Raw genomic sequence first — 11707 nt, 5'->3', positions numbered from 1 at the left:
CACTTGACCTGTAAAAGGTCAAAAGATTACCCCACTTCACCTCAAAGTTACCTCTGGAAGGTCAAATTGCGCACGTTGTGTCCTTCAAGGGACCTATTTTCACCCCACTTGACCTTTCAATTTACCTCTGAAGTTCAGAAAATTAGACCAATAAAAAAATTGGGAGGTCGAAAGCCATCAATAGTTGGAACAGTTAGATTGTTTCACCGAAAACTAAACATTGTCAAAGAGCTCAAACAGAAGCTGGAATATCAAATACACTCAGGTATGGAACCCGAAGTTGTGTCAGTAACACATGATGAATTCAAGAGAACGATGTCACAACTAGACGAACTTGTCGACCAGCTTACACAATCGGAAAATGTGGATGCTGAAGACTCTCTCAACGATGCAGCATGCTTGACAAAGCTAAAAGTAGAAATCGCACAAACTGTGAAGAAGCATGAACTTTCCTTCAGAAATACTTCAACTCGTCCAAGCAGCGCCGCTTCATCACGCAGTGATAGCGGTTGCTTCTGCACCTGAGTCTCCGGGAGTTGTCCAAAGTCTGCAATATACCCGACAGCAACAAGTCAATAATTTGGCAGACCATCAATCAACATCCAACCCGATTACTATCCATAGACAAGTGCAGTCCGCCATGGGAATTTTGCAAGAAAACTCCAATGGAGCCATAAGTTCTTTTGTACAGAATAGTCTCCAGCCATCAGCACTGGAACAAACAGACTCTGACAACGTAGCAAGCAATCAACATCAGCCCCTTCAACCAATAGAACCGATTGTCAAGCCAACAATTGTTAAGCAGAGCTCTACTGGCGCAAATTGTGTGTTCCCACAATTGTCTACAGCTTCAAATACTTAACTGCCAGTTTTTAGTGGGACACTTCCTCCGGCTGAAAATACTTTCGCCCCTACCAGGCCCATTAATAACACCGGCCTCTTTGAAAATGTACCTGATCATAGGACACCTGTTCCAATTTCTTTCGGTAATTGTTTCCCAACGCCAAGCCATTCCTGCCCACTTCAGGCATATTGCCCAAACAGTTGGTCAAACTTAGCAAACGGTAGTTTTGAGCCCTCAAATGTAACCCCTCGTGGACCTGCTTACCCAAGCAGCCAAAGCTTTGGTAATCAAAACTCCAACCCATATCGTCAACGAAACAATCACCGCTCAGTAAAGCTGTCGGACATCCAAATTTAGAAGTTCGATGGAGACCCACTCAAGTGGAACGAATGGAGCAGCATGTTTTCTTCGACCATCCACAACAACGAAGACATCACTGACACTGAAAGAATGAGGTATTTGCAAAGTTTAGTCATTGGATCGCCCAAGAAATGCATTTCCGGCTTTTTTTGCAACCCAAATTTTTACTCTTCCGCCCTTCAAGAGCTCAACAGCAGACGCTTTGGAAACCCGCAAAACGTTGTCAGTGCCTTAACAAAAGAACTAGAAGCTTTCCAAAGACCGGCTATGATTGACCACGCAGCTTTGATAGCTTTCGCTTCGCTGTTAAGAAAGGTTGTTCAGATATTTGCCTCACATGGCTTCAGTGCCGAACTAAATGCCACGTACTTGCTCAGAATGGCCCGAGACAAGCTATCAAACCCAATCAAGTTGAAGTGGACCGAACATGTTGTTGACAACGACCGGAAAAATCCAGGTCTCACAGAGCTTTCCCATTGGATGGATCGGCAATCCAGAGCCTTTGAACAATTACAAGATGCCTTTTTATCAACCACTAACAACCATTCAAGTCAACAAATCCAATCACAGGATTCAAGTCCCTTCAACAATCAGAATAAGAACCAAAATCGTACGAACTGGAAACAGATTTCCCCCGAAAGTAAAAGCTCTAACCCCAGCAATAAAAGCTTTGAACATAACAGTACAGCAAATAGAAACATCGATAATGCAAAGTCTCAGCAATCGACGGCAAACAGTAGCAACAACACGAAAGGAAGCTCTTCTTTCTCTGGTTCAAAGCAGCCTATGAGAAATGCAACAGCAAATAGGAGCAGAACAAAATGCCCGCTTGACCAACAAGATCACTACATTGGCAAGTGTCCGCAGCTTCTCAGTCTCGATGTCAGCAGACGCAATAGCGAAGCAAAGAAGAACTCTTTGTGCTTCAATTGCCTAAGTAACAGTCACGCAGCCAAAAACTGCACGTCAAAGTTCTCTGTCGACATTGCAATGGCAAACACCACAGCCTTCTCCACACAGACAGACAAAAAGCACCCGAATCTACAAATTGACAGAAATTGATCTGCAAATGTGTGAACCATTGGACCAACCGGACAAAAGCAATGACAATCCAACCCAGGTTTACAATCCTGGTTTTCCACCAAGAACAAGAAATCAACTTCAGGTGATACCTGTCACCCTTTTCGGAAATGAAAATAAATGACATAATTGTTATGCCATTCTGGACAACGGTAGCACCATTTCATACGTCCTCAACACCACTGCCGACAAGGTAGGGGCTCCAAAAACTTGATAGGGGCTCCAGACTTTGATCTGAATGTGTCGCACGCATTTGACGAATCCGTCATGCGCGCAAATCTTGTTCGATTGGACATTGGAAAGCTCAATAGCGATCAACCACTCTTCCGTTTAAACTATGTTCATGCAGTGAGAAATTGGATTTTCAACGATGCACCTTTGAACGATTTGAACGAAGCCTGTTCGTCCTACCTTCACCTTCAACATATACATTTTCCTAAACTTAGTGATAACAAGAAACAGATACTTTTAGGTGTTGATGCTACCCAGTACATTTTTCAAGGACCCTCAGGAAGCCCCTTTGCTTTACACAATCTTCTCGGTTTGACAATTACAGGCCCATTTAAACGAAGAACCGAGCCATTCCTGCAGGAAACAAACTTCCTATCTCATAGTTATAGAGCCTTTGACCATGCGCTCACAAATTTAACTGTTGATACTGAAAGACATCTCAGTGAATGTGTGACCAGTTTCTGGAAAATCGAGAGCACAGGAACTGAATTTGAAGAAACGGCAGATACTTCAACTGACAGTAAAAGAACAATTCAAATATTACAAGATACAATCCATCATATCGGAGACAGATATAAAATTGATTTACTTTGGAAACAGGACAGTAAATTGGAAATCTACTATCCGGTTGCCAAAGCACAGCTTGACAGCCTACAGCGCCAACTCATTAAAGATTTTGAGTTGAAGCAATTGTATGAGAAAACTTTGGAAACAGATTTGGAGAAAGGTTATGTCAAATCAGTTTTTTTCTCAAATCCAGCACCAGAGAAAATTTCGTACCTTCCCCATCACCCCGTCACGAATCCCAACAAAACCTGGGAAAGTCAGGCGTGTTGCAAACGCCGCATTTGTTTTTAAGAAGCAATCGCTAAACAAAAACCTTCTGTCAGGCCTCGGCCCTCTCAACAACCTGGTCGGCCTACTACTCCGCTTTCGCCAGGTTCCTGTTGCCGTAATGGCAGACATTGAGGCCATGTTCATGCAAATTTGCATACGAACAGAGGATCAGTTTTGTCTCTGTTTTCCTTGGCCTCCAAAGAACTCCATACAGCAGTTCCAATACACGCGACTCATCTTTGGAGCCAGATGTTCACCAACTACAGCAATATTTGTGCCTCAACAAACAGCAAATGACTTCGGAAACAACGCAACAAAAGATTTGATGATCGACAATTTCTATATGGATGACTTTGTACCTTCGTTTGTCAATGAACAGGAAGCTCAAACGGCAGTTCAAGACTGGCGACAAACCTTCTCTAACGGAGGTTTCTGTCTGACCAAGTTTGTCTCAAACTCTGTTCAATGTCTTAGCAAAACACCCAAAGAACATTGTGACAATGAAAAAGACAAACATCGTGTCTTAGGTGTAATGTGGAATACAGTTAATGATACTTTCTTCCACCAGAAGCTTTCCAAAATTCAGGAAGACAAAACGGACTACACACTTAGAAAGCTCCTTTCCTTAATTGCATGCTTGTTCGATCCATTAGGAATCATTGCCCCATTATTGATTACACTCAAAATCATCTTGCAGGATACTTGGAAAGAAGCACTTGCATGGGATGATCTCCTGTCAAATGAGAAACAGAAAGCAATAAAAACTTGGATAGAGCAAAAATCTAAATGGGCCGTAGATAGAAATGCCACGATGTTTTGGTTCTCCGAACGAGCCATCTCCGATAAACCAGTTACATTGTTTCTGTAATGCCTCACAGCTGGCTTACGGAGCAGTCATATACATTAGATATCAGTCAGCTAACGCCATTTCAACTGGGTTTGTTATAGCTAGAGCTAAAGTTGCGCCACTAAAGCAAATCAGAATCCCCAAACTTGAATTGCAAGCAGCCGTGCTAGGATGCAGACTAATGCAATTTGTTTCCAAGCAGCTGACAATACCAGTTACCTCATGAATATTTTGGAGCGACAGTGAAGCTGTCCTTGCCTGGATCAAAAGCAAAGTCGAGGTGAAAACTTTTATTGCAAATAGAGTGCAAGAGATCCGCAACAACACAGACGTCTCCAAGTGGCAGCATATCAGCGGAAAACTCAACCCCGCAGACCATGTCTCCCGAAGAATACCAGCCTGTGATATCAATGTGTTCTGGTTAACACCTCCAGTTTTCTTAAGTGATCCCGAAGGCCATTGGAAGAACTCCTTTGGTAACAAGGAGGAGACGAACGTCACAATGGAAACATCGAACGATGAATGTATTATCGACGTCAGCAGATTCTCAAAGTGGACGAAAATAATGCGCTCTATGGCTTTTGTCGTTAGGTTCATAAATAAAGAGGCAAACTAGAACTCGACGACATTAACGAAGCCCGAATTTATGTCTTTAGAAAATCGCAAGAGAAGTCCTTCAAAGACGCCATCAAAGACATGAAACAACACAGGCCTTTGTCGAAGAAAGATCGTCTGCTCTGTTTGTCCCCTTTCTTTGAAAGTGGACTTCTTCGCGTTGGTGGCAGAACAAAACGAAGCTCGCTACCCTTTGACGCCAAGCACCCCATCATCCTGGACTCTAAAGAGCACAGTATTCAACTCTACATACAGAAATGCCACGAAAATTGTATGCACATTGGAGTGGATTACACTCGGAACTACATAGAACAGAGATGCCACAGCCTTGGAATCAGAATCTTCCTGAGAAGTTTGGCCTTCAAATGTTTCGACTGTCGCCGCTTCCGAGCACAGGGACTACAGCCACCGATGGCAGACTTGCCAGACATTCGTTTCCAAGAAACACAGTCACCAGTCATCTTCACAAATGTCGGCGTGGACTGCCTTGGACCGTTTGCTGTCGTTCATCAAGATGCAGAAGTGAAGACCTACATCTGCCTATTCACTTGTTTGGTTACAAGAGCAATTCACCTGGAAGTTGCAGAGGACCTCAGCACAGACAAGTGTTTGACAGCAATCCGACGCTTCATTGGTCGACGCGGTCAACCGCGGTTGTTCCTGACAGACAACGGATCGAACTTCCTGGGAGCAAGAAAGCAGATCAGAAGAAGAGCACTGATGTTGGACCACGACTACATCAAAAATCAGCTACTGAACACGTCTGTCGAATGGAAGCTCAACCCTCCTTTTGCTCCTCACTTCGGTGGGGTGTGGGAGAGACTCGTTCAGCGTGTCAAACGAGCTCTTCTCTTGAACATCGGTTCCGCAAAACTCAACCCAAATGTATTTGCCACGATCGTCAGTGAAGCCGAGTGTCTTGTCAACTCGCGTCCACTCACCCATGTGAGAAGCAACCGTGAAGACGACAACCCACTTACACCAAACCACTTCTTGCTTGGAAGGCCCTTCTGCAATGTTCCTGGAGCCGTTTTCAACGAGACACTTACCTTGAAGAGTTCGGCATGGACACAGGTGAAGCAGAGACTTCAGCAGATTTGGAAGAGGTTGATAACCGAATTTGTTCCTTCGCTGAACAAACAACAGAAGTGGACGTCTCTTGAAGCAGCTTTGGAAGTGGATGATGTTGTTTGGCTTCTTGAGGAGTTTACACCAAGAGGAATCTGGCCGCTGGGACGAGTCACACGGACTTTCACCGGCCCCGACAACATAGCTAGGTCGTGCGAGTTTAAAACCGCTTTAGGCAAATTAAACAGACCAGCAGTGAAACTTATGCACGTTTACCCCAAACCCACTAGCAGGTTAGGGTTAGGTTGTTTGGGCCCCGAGGATGTTAATGCCTCACATTAACTTCGATGGTTTTACCGCAATTGTAAGGTTGATTCTTATGACTTTATAACCCAAAATTGTAAGAGAATGAGAATTCGACTGTAACCGTAAAATGTAAAATGATGTTATTGATGTATAAAGGAACCAAACAAGAGAAACTATGGGAATTGAAATCTTGAAGATAACCTTTATCACTGCGGGATCAAGCGTTATCACTATCAACTGTTTGTTAGGATCCTTGTTACTGTATTTTTAAGATTCTGACACTCATTGATCTTAACGAAATTTAAATGAAATGTAATTTTGACTGTTTTTGTTGAAGTTTGATGTGCTGCATTTAATGTCATTAATTAAAGACCTCATTTTCGAATAATGCAGCATATGTGAATCTAGGTTCTATTGTTAACTGATAATTAAATGACGCTTTTGATATGTTGCTACGATGACGCCAATGGATTTCATAAAGTTTTGGACATTTTTTTTGGGACAGTATTTTTATTCCTGCTGTTATATCGCTTACACTGTTTGTTGATAAATCCAATTGGTTTCCTGGGGTATCATAATAACTAACAAAACTGAAACTTTCGAAATGAGAGCTGCTGGTTTTCAAATGTTAACTCTAAAAAGTGATCGTTATTTTGAAAAAAAATGTCCGTCAATTTTGTTTTTGTCGAGTTGTGAATTCATCTTATTAATTGCTTCGTACTGCAACACAAGAGCATACCTTCATTTCCTTTGTATTTTTTTGTTTGTCACGTTTCCTTTTAGACGAATAATGAGTCTGGTTATTCTTGTAAGTGTTTTTTGTCTACTTAGTATTTATAATGATATGCTTGTTTCCCAGTCAAATGCAGTATCGTTCCGTTTATTAATTGATTATACTTTTATTTTCTTATAATGATAGTGTTTATAAGGATAATCTTGTTCAGCAGTCAAAGGAGGTAGCATTCCATTAAGTAAGTGATTCTAATTTTATCTACTTAGTGTCTATAATGACAAGCTTGTTCACTACCCGGGAGGAGGTTTCACCCCTATTTCACCCCTAATTAGCGGGGATTAGGGTGTAATACGTTTTCCACTCTTATTTACCAGGGAAAAGAGTGTACGGGTGGAATTTTAAAAAATTACACTGTTGTTACACTCTTTTGTACACTCTTTTTACACTCTTAGAAAGAGTGTAATTAAGGGTGGAATGATAAAAGATTACACCCTTCTTTCCACCCTTATGAAAAATATCAATTATTTTTACACTCTTGTTTTTAATTATGAAGAGTGTAATTTTAAAATTATGAGTGGAAGAGTGTAAAAATAATTTAAAGGTGGAATATAAGAGTGTAAAAATAATGTAAAGGTGGAATATAAAGAGTGTAAAAATAATTTAAAGGTGTAAAAGAAAAAGTGTAAAAGAAAATTGAAAGTGGAATTATTATTTGAAATTACACTCTTATTATTTAAAGTTACACTCTTAAAATTACACTCTTACACCGCTAGTTAAGCGGAGAAATAGGGGGGTAATTTTTTTATTTTTAAAAACTCTTTACACTCTTTTCCCCGGTATTTTCCGGGAAAATCCTCCCCCCGGGTAGTCCAATGAAGTATCGTCCCTTTTAGTAACTAACTCTAATTTCTAGCTCTTTACTGACTGAAAATTTATATATAATTTTAACAGTTTTGTTGTTTTCTCTGAAACGCTTTACTTTTGCTACTGTTCACGTGCATTGGTGTTAGTTTTGTCACTTTCCCACTCGGTTGAAATGTCCCTTGATGTTTGTTGTCTTCTAGCATTAGTTGGCGGGAGGTAGTTAAGAATTTCAACATGGTATTTTGTTATTTTGTTTAAAAACTTGATGTCGTAATTTCCAAAAACGTTTTGACTTCGGTCAAATATTCTTTCAAATAAACTTTTTATTACATGCCCTGTTTTTCAAAGAACCTTGCTTTGCGTCTTTTGCAATAGAGTTGTTGTTTGGTTTCATCAATTTCTGCACCAAAATTATTTCAGAAACTGAGCTGTTGCTTTTTCAGCTTTTTTTTGGCTTATTTCCTTATTATTTGTATATATAAATGATTTGGTAACAAGTTTGTTATATTAAACAAATGGTAAATTACCCAGACAAACATGACTTAGGTTACCAGTTAATCACATAGAATTTAATAAGATTGTGTGGCCTCTATCTAAATTTGATCTGATTTCGAAATTCTTAGGTTATAATGATAATTGTGTGCAGAGGTCATTTTATTGATTGTGCAGAGGTCATTTCTTTACTCACTTATAAATCTAACTTGGGAAACTATAATCCAATCGATATTAAATGTAGGCCAAACAGGCTTAATAATAATGAAGTGGTTACCCAAAAGACACTTCTGTTGGCGATTTAGTTTGAAAACGGGATAGAAGTTGATTTCCGGATCTCATTTTTTGTTGTCTGGTAAAAAATAATTTTATTTGATAAATCAGTTTTTTCTACTTGACTAAATTGCATTAGAGTTGATTATATGTCATTATTTTTTTCTCTTGGTGCTCATTCTAGGGAAACTTTGAGCTGATTTTTTCGTATAAAACGCTGTCCTTTTTGGAATCCAGCAGAATTAAAAAATAATTACTATTGTTTCTAAATGCTGCAATTTGTTTTCTGATCAAACTGTTAGACAATTAAACCAAGAAATTGGGGGTATTGTAAAGTTATGTGTCAACGCTCATTAGCTAATCTCCTTCTATGATATCGCTAAATCGGAAAACTTAAACATTGGCAACTTTCTCACGCGTTACTACAACAACGGAAATTCCTTTAAGGAAGAACGTTTCCCAAATGAAAAATACTGTAAGGCCCGGAAGATGCATCTGTTTTGCAACAATTTTCAACATAAATGAAAAATTGAGTTATAGGCTCTTAATCTTTAGATATACCATGGTAGCAAAAACAACATAATGCATGATATATGATTTTAAAGCCTGATTCCTGTTTCATAGGCATGATTTACGCTAACTTGCAAAAGAATATGTGAAATTTAGTAAGGATGAAAGAACTTTCCTTTTCACTTTCTTCTGTTAAACAAAAGAATGGTTAGAGCGCTTTGTTGTTTCAATGTTTGCCAAGTTGTTAGTTATGCTACGAGATGTCGCATCTTCTTGGACCGCAACACAAAAACAGCACAATTTGAGATCATGATCCATTGCACAGTGTGTATAAATTTTTACTACTTTGAAAAATAACAGTTTGGAGTCCAGAAATTGGGCGAAAATTTGTTGGCCAAAATTGTCAAAAGCATTCAAAATAGTTAGTTAACGATGTTTTAAAAGATGATAAAACATCACTCGCGCACGACATAATTTCTAGAGACAGCAAACCAAATTCGCAGAAAATGTGGGATTTTTTGACGAAAAGCTTCAATAATAGTTGGTTTGAAAAAGCAATTTTTTTTCAAAATGATCTCTCAATATGCTCAGGAAGCGCTTCACTTTCGAGTAGAGTTTTTTTTGTTTTTTTTACTGATGAAACTAGAGTGCGCATCACTAGTGACGTTTTTCAAAAAAATTGTGTGAAATTTCTTGAAAAAAATTTGAGTTCGGCCAAGCGATCACATATGTTTTGGGGTGCAAAACGATTAGATGGACGAAAAATTTTTCAAGTGTCCAAATCAGCTCAACGTTGTCGGTTATTTGGAAATTTTGAATAATTGTGAATCAGTAATACATTTTCAGGACCTAATTTTTCAACAACATAAGGCTCCTGCAGCTTTTTGGTACCATACTGTAGTTCACTTCTCCATGTGTCAAAAATCACTATAAACTAATTTTTGGAAAACGCTTCAAAGACCCTTTCTTAGTCCTTAGAATCTAACAGAAGACGCCGACTGAAATGCTAGATGGTCTATAAAAAATCCCGTGTTTCCTTCATTGCTTCCTCTGATTATAACAATTGACTAATTTCTGATTTCGTTATCTAACTATTTTTTTGTCAATTTAAAATAACAATGTTGAGTTCAGAAACATCAAATTTTCAGCGATATAATTACTGCTCAAATATTCTTGCTTATTGTTGATTAATCTACTTGTCGGAAGAAATTTTCGGAAAAAACAATAGTAATAATTTTAATGTCACGATTTCTTGCATTTATTTGAAGAAATTTTATGAAAAATTGAATGATCCAAATTACCCTAAAAACAAGTTTATGCAGAAAAACTGATTTTTCTCTGGATTCCAGTTCATTTTTCCACCACCTCATTCCGGGTTGCTTAGAAACAAATATTTCTATATGTCAAGAATTATCAAGATCTTATCAAGTTACGCCTAGAAAAGTTCTTGACATGTCTTGATAAGATCTTGTCAAGATCTTATCAAGGTGTTCCAAGAAGTGTTTGTCTATCAAGATCTTGGCAAGATGTTTCAATTTTTGCACGAGTTAAGAAGATCTTGCATGTCATGGCAAGGTGTATCAAGTTTTGTTTCACTGGGATGCAAATGACTGATAACACTAAATATAAGATAAAATGGTTGGTAGCGATGATTCATGATTATCTTGCTGGCAGTGTTTCTTTTTTAAAACTTTTTCTTGAGTTTTTAGATAGAAAATAAAGCAAAATTGAGTCAGTTTTTTTAAAATTAAACAATGCAGGTTGGCTAATCTTTGTTTTCGTCTCACTATTGATTGACTTCATCTAACACCAACTTCGTTCTTGGTGTTGGAACGCAGAGAACCCCGAGCCCTCTCACCTTTGTTTCCTAAATGACCTTCTTCCCCATTATCAGTTAAATCTACCAATCTCATCTATGATTCTCTGATATTGCACACAAGCCACACTCTCGCTGTTGAAAAGATAGGTCAAGATTGTTAATTGTTCTCGTTATAAGTGCTAACTAATTCAACTAATTGCTGTAGCTTTTTATTTTCAGCAAATCCAGTTTTGTTCTTATTGGTCTTGCTTTCAGTTTCATGCTATATTTGGTATCTTTATTTGGATAAGCTACAAAAACACCTGTTGGGATTGTGCAGTTCAAGTTGCGCCAGTTTTGTTGCTTTTTGATTGGATTATTTCAGATCTTCCAAAGAGAGCAAAAGTTTGCTTCCTGAAATTGTGTCCAAATCCAATATAAATGAAGAAATTTACAGAATTTGTGAGGAGAATCAGTATATCTTGAACAGCGCGATAGATGTTTTCAGTAGCAACACCCGTTGAAGAGTCACTGCTGGCGACCTGCAGCACAATGCAGACTATGACCCCTAGACATAGACTGCTGAAGACCAAGCCAACCACTATCATTTGCTTTGTCATTTCGCGCTCTCTTAAAATTGACGCAGTAACTTGTGCTGTTTTATGACCTTCCGAACTTCGACGACGACGACGAGACGACGACTTTTGTGCCGTGACAATTGTTATAGCTGTGAGAATAATCACACTTACGACTGGCACGATCCCCGAAATGAGAAAAGTCGCTGGTATGTATAGCTTGAGAATCATATCGTAGCTAATAATGTCAAACTTTTGAAGTCGGCATTCATTT

General features: G+C 38.9%; 1 protein-coding gene across 1 annotated transcript; it reads left to right on the top strand.

The window, feature by feature from the left end:
• The first annotated feature begins 3470 nt into the window (after positions 1-3470).
• On the top strand, positions 3471-11382 carry LOC142334957 (uncharacterized). Its single transcript, XM_075383285.1, has 4 exons — positions 3471-3796; positions 4503-4790; positions 4856-6175; positions 11244-11382. The coding sequence occupies exons 1-4, from the start codon at positions 3471-3473 to the stop codon at positions 11380-11382; spliced, it is 2073 nt and encodes a 690-aa protein (XP_075239400.1).
• The last annotated feature ends 325 nt before the right edge of the window (positions 11383-11707 follow it).

Source organism: Convolutriloba macropyga, chromosome 2 (genome assembly GCF_964194025.1).
Source record: "Convolutriloba macropyga chromosome 2, txConMacr16.3, whole genome shotgun sequence".
NCBI lineage: Eukaryota > Metazoa > Xenacoelomorpha > Acoela > Convolutidae > Convolutriloba > Convolutriloba macropyga.
Note: the sequence above shows the minus strand (reverse complement) of the source record. Positions and strands in the feature narration are given on the sequence as shown.